The 16,698-nt window shown below is 41.9% G+C and overlaps 1 protein-coding gene across 1 annotated transcript in view; it reads left to right on the forward strand.

Moving 5' to 3' along the window:
* Positions 1-16,698, forward strand: part of atp1a2a (ATPase Na+/K+ transporting subunit alpha 2a) — a 47,071-nt gene that overhangs the window by 1,798 nt on the left and 28,575 nt on the right. Inside the window, exons 3-10 of the mRNA XM_080503204.1 lie at positions 1,283-1,342; positions 2,272-2,475; positions 5,492-5,605; positions 6,214-6,348; positions 9,343-9,460; positions 11,225-11,493; positions 13,293-13,491; positions 14,514-14,623. Coding sequence (XP_080359330.1) covers positions 1,283-1,342; positions 2,272-2,475; positions 5,492-5,605; positions 6,214-6,348; positions 9,343-9,460; positions 11,225-11,493; positions 13,293-13,491; positions 14,514-14,623 — 1,209 coding nt within the window. The remainder of the gene's footprint in view (positions 1-1,282; positions 1,343-2,271; positions 2,476-5,491; positions 5,606-6,213; positions 6,349-9,342; positions 9,461-11,224; positions 11,494-13,292; positions 13,492-14,513; positions 14,624-16,698) is intronic.

The following is a 16,698-nucleotide window of genomic DNA, read 5'->3' on the forward strand; positions in this document are numbered from 1 at the left end:
ATGCCGAATGACACCAGCAGCCCTTCTCCCCGAGAAACTGACAACAAACATCGTCGTGACAGGTGACGGTGAAAAGTTTCTGCTTCTGCAGCAACAAACTTGATTTTAACCATTTCAACTCAATTTCATTCAATACATTTTTTAAATTCAACTCTGGTTTGATTGAAGTTTTGCCAGGGCAGCCAACTGTAATGCATTGATTGTCCTGAACTTCCTGTATTGTCAGTCGAAGACTTGATTTGCTTTTACATCAAAGCTCTTATTGTAGCATTTCATTCTTCCCTCATCATTTCCGTTATATTCCTGTTACTTCAAACGATCCATCCCCAAACAGCGCATTCAATTCAAACTAGATATTAGTTTTTATCATTCACTGATTCACTGTGATTTCTCCTCAAAAAATGACATAGAATTACTTGTCTGTTGCTACAATTAAATTCTCCTTTCTGCACAGCATCCAATCTTCTCTTCTCCAAAGGAATTTGCAAACGACTTAAATGAATGTTTCCTTACCTATGCATGCATTTACATTTGAGCAGCTGCCCACCCACAAGTTGGCAGCCCTGCTTTTACATTAAAAAAAAAAAAAAAAAAAACTCAGCACAAAAAAGAGAGAGGAAAAACAAACAATTCCACATGGGCAATCATTGGCATCTGTGGAAATGAAAAACTCAATTTTAGCAGGAACAAACCTCCAGCAGATCCAGACTCCGGGGTGGTGGCTTTCTGCTGCGCCGGTTGGTATTAGGGGATAGTAATAGAGAAAAGAAGAGGACAGATACAGAAGGCGACGTACGAACAAACAGACTGGTATTGCATAGCAAATGTACCTACAACCACAACATACAGTGCATGTAGAGACTTTTACTGTAGCTTTTTCCCCTCTCTGTGTACAGAGACAAGCCAACTGTTATTTATTGAACCACATTTTCACTTCAGAAGAAAACAGTCTCCTTTTCTCCAGCCCTTTGAGATTCAGTGGGGCCGGACATCACTCTTTGACCTCTTTGATCTGTCGTAACGGCTGAATCATTCATATAAACCCCCTTAATCTATGTTTGATACTGAGAATAAAGCATTTATCAGTCAGATAGAAGGCTGTAGGGCTCTGATGGCCTGCCCTTGTGATCTACTCAACCATTACACCGTCTGGCTGCGGCTCTACAACACTATTAAATGCAAGGCAATGGAATAATCTGTGCAGTTTCATATAAAATACTCATTGCTGTTCGTGTGATGCACGGTTTCCGCTTCTTGTAAATATATCATTTTGTCCTTGCAGGATGACCACAAAATATCTGTGGATGATTTGGGAAAACGCTATGGAGTGGACCTCATGCGGGTGAGACGGAAACACACACGCACACACACACACACACACACACACACACACACACACACACACACACACACACACACACACACACACACACACACACACACACACACACACACACACACACACACACACACACACAACAAAGCCTTGCTGTATTATCCCATATAGAGATGTAATCTCTTCCTGCCTTTACTGGTAAGCAACACCCAGACTGAGACCAAGCATCACTTTGGTCAAGTCAGGCCCACAGCAGCGTCCACCGCTCACCTTGAGTCTTCTTCATCTTTAATCCCCTGTGCACACAAACAAACCGTCACACCTTTTAGGAATTTTCTATTTATTTTTTTTTAAATCCTAAAATGACTTACCCCGAAGACACAAATGCATAACAAATATCTCTTTGCTGCAACTACGTTTTGCTGCCTCCCTTAAGTTTGACACGGCAAGATTACAGGTGAAGCGAAGCAGATTTTTATCTTCAGAAGATTAGCATGAGGAAAAAAGTGGAGGCTGGGGAGCACAAGACAAAGTACAGACTGTAAAAATGTCAGACACTGGCTGAAGCTCAACAGAAAGTCAATTTGTGTTTGTATTCAGCGTAATAAAATTACAATATTTCAGGTATTTACATGGATTTTTTTGTAAATTAAACCATGACACTCCCCGGCATAAAATCAGGAAAAATGTTTAATAACATAACATCCGACAGTTTTACTGCCGAGCACCTCGGATGAGACGAGTCACCCAGTTTATTATACTTGTGGTGTTAAACAGGCCAAGCAGGAATATGTGATGTTCTGCAACTGTAGCAGCAAAAATTGCTTTTTAAAGCCAAGGAAATTGGGCCGTTGTGTTGTAATAAGATTTCGAGTGCAGACAGAAAAACATTCATTCCTAAAAATGTACCCCCCCCACCCCCCCCTTTCCTCTAGGGCCTGACCAATGCCAGAGCTGTGGAGATTCTGGCCAGGGACGGCCCCAACGCTCTGACTCCTCCCCCCACCACCCCAGAGTGGGTCAAGTTCTGCCGTCAGCTGTTCGGCGGTTTCTCCATCCTTCTCTGGACCGGTGCCATCCTCTGCTTCCTGGCGTATAGCATCCAGGTGGCCACGGAGGACGAACCACCCAATGACAACGTGAGAAACTGCTTGTAAAACATACACGCATATGTGGACGCACGCAGCTTACATATTAACCACTCGTGCAGTCATGGAAGATATACTCTAACACAAGTAACACAGCTATATATATCTATATGTAGTTCGTATATAATCAAGTATTCATACTTTTTTCAGGTCACTGTATTATAGATTTATAATGAAAGGATCAAAACAGATGAAAGAGACAGTTTTCTCAAGAAAAGTATCATAAAATTCTACATTTCAATTGAGTATTTCCTGTACATATCTATCGGGAAGTAAGTATAGAATTCAAACTATAGTTGTGTGAAAAAGAAAAAGTATACTTCATTTTTGTCAGAACACCAGCAGCATGATTTTCATCCTGATAACGGCTCGACTCGTTTGAGTTTGTTAGATTGCAAATTAGCAACATGCCCTCCTACTTTGGTGGGCGTACCAATTCAAGGAAGCATTGCTGTCCCCATGGCAACCAGCCCATTTCCTGAAGAAAATTTTGCCGTAGGATAACAGAAAATAGTGCTCCGCTACATGTTTGACCCAGAGGTAGACCTCGACGCAGAACTGGAAGAGGCTATAAAGCACTGTCTCACAAACATTTCTTTTTACCAAATAAAAATAAGAACTTTTTAACAAACATTGCCTGACTGAAATGAAGTCTTGATGTCCTGAATCATATTGACCTCAGTTAGAGAAGCAGTCAGCGTACAGGACATTCAGACTTTTGCCTTCATAAAATATATTTAGATTTATTTCTATAAAAGTTCTTTTTTAAGAGGCTAAGAGCCTAAGTAAAGACAAATATGGGTCTTAACAGCCCATTGAAAAGTTGTTTATGCTCTGGACTGTTTACAGTTCAATAAATGACTGAAACACATTATGTTCACTTCTGCCCTGTAAGGTCAGAAGTGAAGTGTAAGACATTCAGGAATGGGGCATGTATTTAATTCACATTGTTCTGGTCATCAGTTTTCTGTTTGAATAGCATAAACTACATGGATTTCTTCTTAGGCACTCAGTTCTAGTTTTGTTATACGTTCTCAAATACAATGTTATACATGTGTAATCCATCGACAATGGCTTTCTCCATTTGTCCCCTTTAAGTTTGGGTGGGGTTTTTTTCTTCTTCTTCTGCTCTTCTTGTCTTGAGTAGATATTTTGTGGGTACTTTGTTATATGACCTTTACTTAACAAAAATACCCTCTTGAGATCTTAATCTTCTTTCAGACAGCTCTGGCCGAAATGGCATCACAGCTGGTCACATAAACCAACAAAGCAGCAGCATCCACTGAAGGGATATAAAATAAAGAAGCAAAAAAAGAACACAGTAGCAAAAAATGTTCAAATTCAAAGTGTAATAAACTTTACGGACACAAAAGATTTTATTCCTCAAGTTAAAGGTACAGACTGAGAACACAGCCAATCGATCCACGCCATCAGTGTGTGTGACGTTAGAAAAAAAACAACAACAGAAAAACCAACCGCTGACGCCAGCAGCAGTGCTGCCATTAGCTTGGATAAATCCCGAGACCAACCACTGAGCAAACGGAGCCAAGCACCACCCATGCAGCACGTTATGGTTCTGACTCATTATGCAATAATCGTCCGGCACTCTTCAAACCCCAGTCAGCCTTAAATCCCTTGCATAATGATATACAGTAACATACAGAAGATACACACACGAACACGTGCGCACACGTGATAGCCTTAATCTCCCTCTGATTTAATCTCTACATTCTGTACTGAGTATGTACAGCTGGATGCTCTGGTGAGCTACTTCAAAGCCCAGACTGCCTGCAGCTCTGGGACTCGGATACTTTACAAAAATGTACAGGCACTGATTTAGGATGAAAACCCATGCTTACAGCACTGCATACATGATTGTTGTCAGATAAATGCTTTGATTGGCTTAAACAAAACAAAACAGCTTCAGCATTAAAATGGCATTTCGGTGGCCAGTTGAAAAATTATTGCATGCAATCTGGACCTGAGGTATTTATTATTCTTTTTTTTTTAGCAAGTTGTTTGGGTTTAAATCTGTCACCTGCCTGGACAGATGTTGCTGCCGTAACTCTGTGCAGCTGCTAAACAAGGACAAGTGTCCTCCGAAGAGGCAAAAAGAGCTGAGCCTAAATCTGCAAAAGCCATGTGGAGAACAAATCCTGGATCTGCACACAGGAAAGTGTTGTAAACACTCACAAGTGCTTTTCTGAGGATACAAATGTATTTCTTGGTTCATACGATTTTGCACAGCTTCGGTAAAAAAACAAGAAAAAAAAAACATCATTCAAGTGTGAAAGAGCAAAACATTGTGTTTTTGCTGTCAAATGAAAGCAGCACCTTCCAAAAAGCAAACTTTCTCAGGATTTAGAAATCTTCTTTTCTAGCAGTCCAAGATATACGGTACACCAGCTGGCAGACGCTTTTCATCCAAAGTGCTTTCTGTCTTGTTTGTATCTGTGACAGCTGAAGCCGTAACAGCATTTTCCCTGCAGAACTGAGCACTGTTGCCGAAAATAAAGTATAAAAACACCAGAATGAAAACGTCTTGCTCTCTCATAACCATATGCATTTAAAAAAAAACTAAAACAAGAAAAAACAGGCTTCAATTCAAAAAGTGTCCCTTGGTGGCGTCAGAGATCACAGCCTCAGCTTTTGGTTTTCTGGGTCTGTGAGACAGATGCTCACTTGGACTAACATTGATCAGACCAGTCCAAGATGACAAGAATAGTCCACGAAAATTCAGTTCTTGCATGGCTTCTTCTTATAAATCTCCTACTAAGACTGAGAGTTTTCACAGGTTTTTTTTATTTGTATTTTTTATTGCGCTTAACTGTTTTTCTTACACGGCATTTAAAGCATTACTTTTCTCTGAAACCACTCTGAAGTTGGTAAATCCCTATTTCCTATGCTTAAACATGCCTTACATGAACTAAACTAAGTCGATAATGACACGTCTCCCCCTGTGGCTCGGCTTTGCTCCTATTTATTTATTTTTTTTTCTTTTCTCCAGTTGTATCTGGGTGTGGTACTGGCAGCCGTGGTGATCATCACCGGCTGTTTCTCTTACTTCCAAGAAGCCAAGAGCTCTCGAATCATGGACTCCTTCAAGAAAATGGTACCACAGGTAAGCAGATGCATTTGGTTGTTTGGTGTACTCTGTGAGCTTTCTGAATCAATAAGCCATCCCTCAAGTAGGGCTTACACACTCACTTGAGTGGAAACCTAATAAGCTTGCACAAAGGAAGAATAAATGTTTGAGCCAACTACGGATTGTGAGTGTGTTTGCATAAAAACTCCCCCCACGTTATCCACCTCAAGCACTTCGATTGCCTAATTCTTTAATCTATTTAGGCTCTTTCCACTCCTTGCTTGTGCTTCTTTCCCTTACCTGTCTTCATTGTACTTATCATCATCCTGCCTCACTTGGAATCTTTCTCGGCCTTTCACATGCATTTACACCCTCTGAGGAACTTCTGGTTCCCTTAAAAAGAAGGGAAAAATAAAATCCCACACAAAACACCTATTCTGGATGTAAATACTCTCAACTTGAAGCAGCACGGAAAGCACATCTCAGTTTATATTCTGTACCTGGCTATGCTTGACTTCCACATACGGTATACTCACTCCTCATCATACTGAAATCCTGTCTGTGTTCCTGAGCGCTCCATCACTTCCTCACACCCCCTTCTCCCCCCCCCCCCCCCCCCCCCTCTTCCTTTCTCTCCATGCCAGCAAGCGATGGTGATCCGCGAGGGGGAGAAGATGCATGTCAATGCTGAGCTTGTGGTGCAGGGAGATCTGGTGGAGATCAAAGGGGGAGACCGCATCCCAGCTGACCTCCGAGTGATCTCCTCCAGCGGATGCAAGGTGGGCGAGGGGTGGGGGGTGGGGGTGGAGTCTCTCAGTGGGATTACAATACCTTGGCTCAATTCGGCTTCTATCTATCTATCTATCTATCTATCTATCTATCTATCTATCTATCTATCTATCTATCTTCATTCCTCCTTTTGTCTTCCTTCCTCCCTCCTCTTCTTTCCTTTTTTGCTTCCTTCCTTTTTTTGTTAGTTTCTTCCTTCTTTCCTTCCTCCCTTCTTTCATTCTGTTGTTCTTTCCTTGCTGCCTTCCATCTTTCGTTCTTCCATTCTTTCCTTCCTTCTTTTCTTCTTTCCTTCTTTCCTTTATCTCTTCCTTTCTTTAAAATTACCGGCTTCAAACGCGGCATGATGAAGAGCAAAGCGAGCACCAGATGTTATTTCAATACTCGGTGACATGACACAAACGCTTGTACCAAAATGTCAGGATGATCCATCAAACTGATATTTCATTTGGAAACTCAAATTTCCTGATCGTCGGTCTTGCATTGTTAGAGATATTTCAATTCTGATCAGAGTAGTGCACCACGACCCGCTGACACAGAGCAATTCATCAATCACCCATAACATTATGACAAGGGATGCATAGGTTTGATACTAGGCATATGTAAGTACTCATAAAACTGCCACCGATACCACGACACCGATACCACTTTTCGGCAGGACTCAGTTTACGACATTCTAAATGAATGTAGAGGAAACCCTGCGGTTTCTGAAAAAGTTTTATTGAAAGCACTTTTGTTAAATGTTAGTTCACAGTTTATGACAAAGTGTTAACCCTTCCTGCTCCGGTCTCCAGACCGTGGTCGGAAGACACAGGGGAGACTAACTTCTACTGCAGGGCTGAAGCTGTCCTCGGGTTTAACTCACTCGCCTCACAGCCGGAGAAGAGCAGGACATGGAACTCTGTTTCTGCGGTTAACACTTGTTGCATTTATTGGCCACTTACTTTTATGTACAGCTGCTCGGTCTGCTCAGCAAAGCACATTCGCTCCCTCATGCACACTGGTCAAGCGACCAGTGCAACTGTTAAAGGGGCCACACACACACCCACACACACACACACACGCACGCACACACATTGATAACAAAAGTTATATTGAAATGTTTTCTTACAGTATATGTGGCAGTGCCATAAAAGAACACATTTCAAATGCCAGTACATCGCAATGGAGGAATGTTGTTCAAATAACATCTGTGGGAAAAAAAATTAATGTGTGTATTGGCCTAAGTACTCAGTATCGGTATCGATGAGTACTCAAATGCAAATATTCATACACTACTCATTTTGGGGGGGAAAAGGTGGTATCGGTGCATCCCTAATTATGCCCACTAATTCATTTTATGTAGGTCCATATTTTCTCTTCCCATATGCATCAGACTGTGTTGCACTGTGTATTCAAAACCTTTCTGTTAGAATCAGTGTTCACTTCTGCAGCCATTGAAGCTACAGTAGCTGGTCTGTTGGATCAGACCACACGGGCCAGACGTCTCTTTCCACATGAGTAAATTAGGCTTGCCTGGTTCACCACTTTTCCTTCCTTGGAGCACTTTTGATAGATAGACACAGCAGACCGGAAACAAGCCAGAAGAGCTGCATTTTTTAACACGGTCTGACCCGGCCATATGACTATTGCAGTGGCTCCTTGTCACTCACATGAATCATTTTGGCTGCTTTTAACACGTTACCCTTCACTTCCTGCCTAACATATCACACCAAATAACAGGTGTCATTATAGGCAAATAATCAGTGTTATTTACTTCCCCTGTAGGTGGTCATCATCTGTTTTAAAGCAGTGGTGTCAAACATAAGGCCTGTGTCCCAAAACTGGCCCGCAGAAGGCTCCAACCCGGTGTGCTAAACCACCAAGCAAATTGTAAAACTTTCAAGGAGGACAGATTAAAAAATCAATTAATAAAAAAAATCTTATGAGTAGCACTACCCTCAAAGCCATGCTGTCAGAATGAGTTTGTAAAAACATGCATAATGCAACAGCTACATGAGACATTTTTTCTGACATTTTATTGTATTCTGTATTACAACATATCATTTAATTTAGTTTTATGTTGAGATTATATAGTAATTTTTCAGTGATCATTTTTTGGTTTTGTGAAGATATAGACATTTTGATCACCTATACTCTGCGCAACAACAAGGACAAACTTTAAATTCAAATTTTAAAGGTTATTATGCAACTATTTTACTGGTCTGGTCCACTCAAGATGAAATTTTGCTGTATCTGACCTCTGAACATGTGCTTGACACCCCTGGACTTAAGCAACCATTCCACATATTCATTAATTCAACAATCTGGCTACTTCTTTGTCATCTCAATGCATGTGAGAATATCTTCCAGTTTCTCACAAAAACAGGTTTCCTCTTCCTTATTTCTCCTTCCACCAAGCAGTGTAATGCAGTGTTGTTGTTTTGGTAGCACACTCTTTATCAAATTATTATTACTGGAGCACATTATAACCAAAAAATACATAAATTTTGTGTAAGATGTATTCAGTTTCCCTCCACATCGAAACAGATTTTTTTCTCCTGCTTTTGATTTGCAGTTTAATAAGAAAACGGAGTTAGATTGTTCATGTGGAATTCTTTTCATACAGATGAGCTCAGGGAAGGACATTTTGTTACAAGCATTTTGTACCCGCCTTCCCCTGAAATTTCAATCTAGCGCTGATTTAATCTACCTCTGATTTAATCTTTCTTTCTACTTAAAGCTGCAATTGGGTGACTGTTTCTCCCAGTTGTCATCAATTTCTTTTCTTTTTTTTTTTCCAAACTTGACCAGCGCTCATTTTTCAATTCACCCATGTGGATTTTAAAACTGTGAAATAAGACTGCTGCAATACACGTCTTCATCTGCAATGAGACATTACAAAAATGTGCTGGATTGGAAGATAAGTTTTACATTGTCAAAGCTCTGAAACAATTTTCTTTTTCACTCTATCTCTCTCTCTCTCTCTCTCCCTGTGTGTAAAGGTGGACAACTCCTCTCTGACGGGAGAGTCGGAACCTCAGACTCGCTCCCCGGAGTTCACGCATGACAATCCTCTGGAGACCCGCAACATCTGTTTCTTTTCCACCAACTGTGTCGAGGGTCAGTAGGCCACATCTGGCCAAGATTGTCTCTTATCGCCTCTAAATGTCTTTTTCTGTAAGCCATCTGGAGATCAACACTGCCATGTTTTACCACACGATTGCTAAAGCGTTCCACTGCACAATTTATCACTCCTTCTCCTCTCAATCCTACATCACGGTTCAAAGTCACCGAGCGTTGAAACGCACCAGGATTATTAATGAGTGTTCTTGTTCAAAATTAAACTACTGGGAATAGTAGTTGATCAGTCGCTGTCAGTCAACAAATAATGAAGCAGTTGGAATTGAAGGCAACTTTTCCCAACATCTCCATCTAATACAAAAGTTGCCAGGTTTTATTACAGTTGCACTTGGATTACAAAGACATCTACTTTTCTTAATTCAGTTTCTATTCAGCTAAAAATACAACAACATACAACAGAAATACAACAAAAGTTTTCTATGAGGAGGTTTTGACCAGAATGTTGAGGTTCATAATTTATTTATCTGAGCCCAATTTCCTCTGGAGGGTCCTGAGCCGAAACCAGGTTGTTGGTAATATTGTACCTTTTTTAAGGGTCGTAGAGCATGAGACATGCATTCAATGGGCCACCTGGTATTCCTCTTGATTGAAATGAACGGAGCATTGTGAAGCTTCATTTTCTCATCATGGAAATTTCTCGAGCAGTTCCAGCACTGGTGTCATCGAGTCATTGTCATAGGGCTTCTATTTGCTCTCCAATTTCCAGTTTTGATCAGGCACATGTAAAGATGGCAATTTTGGCCAAGGCTTTTTCAAAATATCACTGTTGATGGAGGCTTGGGAAATTGAACATTTTCCCCAAATATCTTTTGTCCACAGAGCACAGCAGTGTACACTCCACAGTTGTGAAGCTTTGACAGAGTAAATTTAGACGTGTTTCCTCAGGTGAAAAAGTCCAAAAAAGGTCTAAGGGGGTTAAAAGACAATATCCTTTCGTGTGTGTGTGTGTGTGTGTGTGTGTGTGTGCGTGTGTGTGTGTGCGTGTGTGAGTGCGTGCGTACGTGCGTGCGTGCGTGTATATTTCTGTGTGTGATTGTGAGCGAGAGAGATAAGATTTATAATACTCTACAGTTTCCATCAAATTTCAACAGATAAAGGCATCAATATTCCCAAAATATAAACAGAAAATAAAATTAGAAATGACACCTTGCTGATAGTGTTGTCAGTGGATTATATTAGTCGTAGTTAAAGTGATTCAGCGTAGTTCTTTGGTTACTCACTCACTCAAGCTGACATCTGCTCTGTCCTCCCAGCCATCAATCTCCAGCCAACACCTATAATTCACCTCCATTTATCACTTCTCTAAATCCAGCCATCATCGCCCCATCAAGCCTCCTTTCTGTTTACAAAATGCAGCAATAAACTTCTGCAGTGTCCTCCACACTGTTAACAGCCATTTTTACCTTTACATATCACTCTTGGAGACAAACAATTCAACAAAAGCAGTGGGAGCATCAGGTTGTCCGGCTGAAAGCTGTAGCTGACACACAGTGTAGAGGGAAACTCACGGCAATACATATAAAGAGATATTTTTCAAACAAATTGTGTGCTATAAGAGGAACGAAATGACGCCTGCTTGTCTGTCGCTGGTGGGAAATCGATGCACAACTGAATTGATGAATCATCCCCAGAGTCCTCCTTTAAGTCTGAGCATGAAATGATATTGTCCAACAGCATTTGTTGACATTTTATCTCTGAACTATATTGCTTTTGAGCCATGAGTCTAACAGTAAATCCCTCCAGGTACAGCCCACGGTATCGTGATAGCCACCGGCGACCGGACGGTGATGGGTCGCATTGCCACTCTGGCATCCGAGCTGGAGGTGCGCCGGACGCCAATCAACATCGAGATCGAACACTTCATCCACATCATCACCGGGGTGGCCGTTTTCCTGGGTGTGACCTTCTTCATTCTGTCTATCATCCTGGGCTACACCTGGCTCGAGGCCGTCATCTTCCTCATCGGCATCATTGTGGCCAACGTGCCTGAGGGGCTGTTGGCGACTGTCACCGTGAGTGTTGTGTTGTGTATTAAAAGGCCGACATTTTTTTTTACGATCGTGCCCCCAAAACATATCAGCAAGGATTCTTTTTTTTCCTTTATATTCTAAAGTTTAATGGGATTTTATGTCCCTGCACAGCATTTATCTCGTTATTACTACATGAAGACGAAAACTATATCCCCACAGAGGACAGACGTGCCATTAAAGCATCTGGGAATATCAAGTGAACGGCACCTTGGGGAATAAATTGGCTGTTCAACACAAACAGGGAAGAGATTCAAAGAGTCAAAAAATTATTGTAATCATTATTTGCTTTTGTTGTCTGTATGCTTTTCAAAAGCATATTTTCACCTTTACAATATATTTCAAAAAAGATGACACACGAGGCTGTGAGCCATGTGAACACAGAGATGATTAGAGGATTGTAGCTATAGGCATTGGTAAAGCCTCCAGACGTGACAATGGACTTTGTGTTAAAGTGTTTTGATTAATTGCCATTGTTTTTATGTCAGGCATACAAGAAAAAAGAAAAAAAAACACATGTTAGTTATCGCAGTATTATCCATGCATGCTGACTTTATACCTCCAGGTTTATGGAGAGCTGGAAGGGTTGCCAGCTGATTGTGGGGGCAAAAGGCAGGAGACACACTTGATGGGTTCCCAGTGGTGGTTGTCTGTCACTCTCAGGTTGTCCGGTGATGAGCGAGCAACCTGTTCACTCAGTCCCCTTTTATTATCCAGAGTCAGTTGGGGTTGGCTTCAGTGTCCTGTGACCCAAACTGGGTTTTATTGTAGATCAATAGACGAATAGACAAGCAAGGTCAACCGTTTTGCTCACAAGTGTACAGATTTGTGTTTTTTTCTTTGCTGTGGTTGCGTATTGGTCCAGGCTGCTGTGAAACAATGGGCATTTTGTAGATTAAAGTCCAAAATAATGAACCAAAAGTGGCTTAACAACCATAAAGCTGATTGGAGTTGGGGGATGGGTGATTCATTCTCGACGAGCATTTCATCTTGAGCAGCAGCTTTCACATTACGTACAGCCATTTGATCCATTGTTGACATAAAAATATTGATTAGAGCAGCGCCAAGCGTGCCAGTTCCAGAGTGCCGATAATGTGCCGGCTGGCTTGCCATGATTTGCTACTGGCACATCTTCATGGAACTGCTCCATCATCAGTGTTATTAGCTACACCTGTGTTTTTCCTGATGCTGTTGAAGCCTGAGTGAATGATATGTGGACCTCTAATGATGCTAAAGAAAAGCAACTTGGTGATTTATCACTCCAAGTTGGTCAAATGTTGAAGTAAGTTTTTCTGCAACAATAAGCTGAGTGTGAGCTGAGGTGGGTGCCAGCTGGCATTTGAAATGCCATCAGTCGACATTTCACTGGTCACAGAAAATAAATTAACTTCCAGTGGCTGGTTTCTTTAGGTGCTTTCACTTTAAACACACCACAAGCTGTGCTTGTGTTGCTGTGATTTATTCATGCCTATGCGGGCTATGTGGTCAGCTTGAATTAATGCATCATGAACTTTTAAAACATGTGGAATATGTCTGTATGTTGTACTTTTATGTTCCTGTTCACCTGCTGTTAACCAGCCATGCAAATACACACACGCACACACACAACCATTCGGCAGGCACCTGGACCACGCATGGGTACACATGCACAAACACTTGAATGCACCGCTGCGTACACATGCTCTCTTCCAACACCGACTAACAATCATCCATCCCGGCCCTCCACTTCCCTCTCTTTCCTCCTCCTCTGTCTCCCCCCGCCTCACCTCCCACCTCCCTCCCAGGTGTGTCTGACTCTCACTGCCAAGCGCATGGCCAAGAAGAACTGTCTTGTGAAGAACCTGGAGGCCGTAGAGACTCTCGGCTCCACCTCCACCATCTGCTCCGACAAGACGGGCACGCTGACCCAGAACCGCATGACCGTGGCCCACATGTGGTTCGACAACCAGATCCACGAGGCGGACACCACCGAGGACCAGTCTGGTAAGACAGAGATGAAATGAGGAGGAGGGAGTGAGAAAAAGGCAGAAGCAAAGAGCTTGGACGATAGATGGGGAGAGTGAGAGATGAAAATGGGAGAGAGAGATTGTGTGGGAATGTAGAGGAAGGAGGAGGGGGGGGGGGGTGGGGGGGGGACACCACCTGCTGAAATTCATCTGTCCTATGTTTACACCGCCAGCCAACGTGGCTGTTCACTCTCCTGCTTTGGATTAATTGAGCAGCGGCGTGCAGTGGGCGGCACAAATCTCAGCTAGAAACATGTCTTTTCACCCTCCCAGTACTCCTGGGCAAGACTGCTACTGCAGAACCAATCGGATTCCTGTCTCCCACCAAACAGTGAAACATCAAGCCAAATTTCCAAAAGGCGTTTTAGCAATAACCAAAAGGTCTGGCATAGAAAGAAGCAGGTGCTCTGTGCATACTAATGACTTCTGAGTCAGACAGTTGTGGAGTCACACAGTGAATAGCCAGCGGTGCTGACAAAGGCCGTACCACTGAAGTAATACTGAGGAACGGCAGAGTGTTCTTCTGCAGAATATTTCTGCAGCTGTTGCTGCTTTGGCAGCTTTTTGCACCTTGCGGTGTCAAAGCTCCAGCCACAGTTTGCCCCTGTGTACAACTTGTTGCATGACACTATTACATTCTGTTTTCACAATAACAGTGACAATGACCACCCTGGAGAGTTCAGGCACATATGAAAAATGAATGCGGGTGCCGGCAGCAGAGTGAAGGTCATTTTCAGTTTGATTGTGTAGGATGGATGGAATCTTGATTCAGTCCCTATCCACATTGGATTATTTTTAGTTTTCTTCCAGACATTCTTGTTAAAAATGAATGCCATTTTCCTGACCAGGGAACGCGTTATTTAGTTAGAATGTCCAGTGCGAGTCTGTGAACCAAGAGTTAAGACAGTAGAGTAAATACTGCATGAGCCCCGCTTAAAAAAACAAAACAAAACCAACAAAAAAACAGTCTAACACCAACTCCCTGTGTTATTCTCTCAGGTTCAGGTTTTGACAAGAGCTCAGGTACGTGGGCTGCTCTGTCTCGTGTGGCCGGCCTGTGCAACAGAGCCGATTTCAAAGCCGGACAGGAGAGCGTTCCCATCCTGATGGTATGAACTTCATACAACAGCAGCTTCCCAAACCTTTGCATTGATTATTCTAGTTTTATCCCAGTCTTCTAAAGCAGTGGGGTACAACACATTCAGTTTGATCCGAAGGCGTCACGAACGCGCTCATTTTAGAGTCTGATCAAATAATACATGCACATTATTCATAAGACATGATTTTATCTGCATGGTTTGCCAGTAGGGTGAAGTTAACAACATTAGAGCAGTGTCAGGTGGGCTGTCACTCAAAAATAGACTGTAGTGGAAGAATTATTCATACCCTCTCTTATTGTTCATAAAAGCAATATTACAGTAATGTGAACGTGTGCAGCTACAGCTATTACAGGAATAGATGAATTCATACCTAAATCAAGACAAGATCTAATGATTTTTCTCCATATATGTCTAACAGTCAAAGCACACACATATTACTAAATCCATATATCCATAAATTTGATACCTTAAACGCCCATAATTAAAACCTAAATAGCTGAGATTTACATCACTGCAGTGCTCAAAATGTGAATTATACTGACAGTCTACAGGTTTCACTTTATTAAAGTTGAGCCAGTGATAGTCAATATTGAAGTGGTGAAAGACACATGTAAGCCTTGTATTAATGTAAAAATAGCAATACCTCAATCAAAACGTTAATTTAAATTTTGATCTATCTTCGTAAGACTTACAGAATATGTTTGAAATGCATTTAAATTATTAAATCAACATGCTTCGTCAGGCAGCACATTGACTCCAACAGGTTGTAGATTATCATTTATTCATTATCAGCAGCATTTTGAAGATGTGATCTGTCTTCACATACTGCTGATCAATGAATAAAGTCTTCAAGATCCTATTTCATGAATTCTGAAAGGTCACAAATCAGTACAGTTTAGTCGTATTCAGTGTAATCAGTAATATTTCTATGCACATCAGCCATGACATTAAGACTCCGGTCTGTGGTGCACTTCGTTTCCTTCACATCTGTTTGAAACAACATTACTTCAGCAGCCATTTGAGCTAATCTTTTGCATTGAACTAAACAGGATAGCCGACATGCATTAATGCACTTTGATAGATACTTTGAAGCTCTAACCAATACAGACTGGGAAAACCCTTCAATAGTGGCAGTTTTTGAAGATGACCTGACAAGATGTCTGTTCAATTTTCATGTTTGCCAATCTCTGCCTTTCTGATGACAAAATTCTTACTAGCCCAGACTCACAGGAGCCACGATAAAGAGATCATCCATTGTATTCACAGCCCTTTATAAGAGTCATAATGTTATCGCTGATTGGTAAATGTAGTTTCGTGCATATAAATACAACACGACATGAGGTAAGCTTGTGTGATTATGGACTGTTTTTAGATACAAGCAAATATGCTTTTATATTTATTGGTCAGCAAATCATCAGCTACACACACACACACACACACACACACACACACCCTCAGAGGATAATCCAATACACCCCTGGAAATAACTCTCACACAGACACACATACACATGCCGCTGGGTGGGCAAAGTCAATAATCAGTGTTTTACCAACCGCCATCCTCCAACCGGTGCTACACTGACCTGGAGAAATTCTCAGTTTGCCTCTCAGTGACTGGGATTACAGCGTCGTGACTCCGGTGGGAATAGACCCCTACCACTGCTGCCCCCCCAACCCCCCCCCCCCACTCCCGAAGGTGCCCAGCTTCCTCCTCACTTTAAGTAGCAGCCATGTCTCCTGACAGCACTCCCAACACAGCAGTCAAGGCGTCAGTACCACTCCAGGAGCAGGTCCCCATCTCCACCTGGAAAAAAACAGAGAAATGGAATTTCCTTGATCTATTTATTAATTCATGAAAAGGCACAAACAAGGACAAATCTTGCAGAGCGCCTGTCCTTGTTTTGTGGCTGTTCATGAATGAATAAACAGAAACAAAGAGAAATTTCTTGTCTTGGTTTGGTTCCTGCTGGTGTACTGGGCGTCAGGTCAATCATTTCAGCATCGATTTTAATAAATTGGCTCCTAAAGCTCGCTGATTCAGAGTCGTCACTGTGGAATTTTTATGAGTGTGGATTTGGGTTTTTT

Source organism: Blennius ocellaris, assembly GCF_963422515.1.
Source record: "Blennius ocellaris genome assembly, chromosome: 10".
Taxonomy (NCBI): domain Eukaryota; kingdom Metazoa; phylum Chordata; class Actinopteri; order Blenniiformes; family Blenniidae; genus Blennius; species Blennius ocellaris.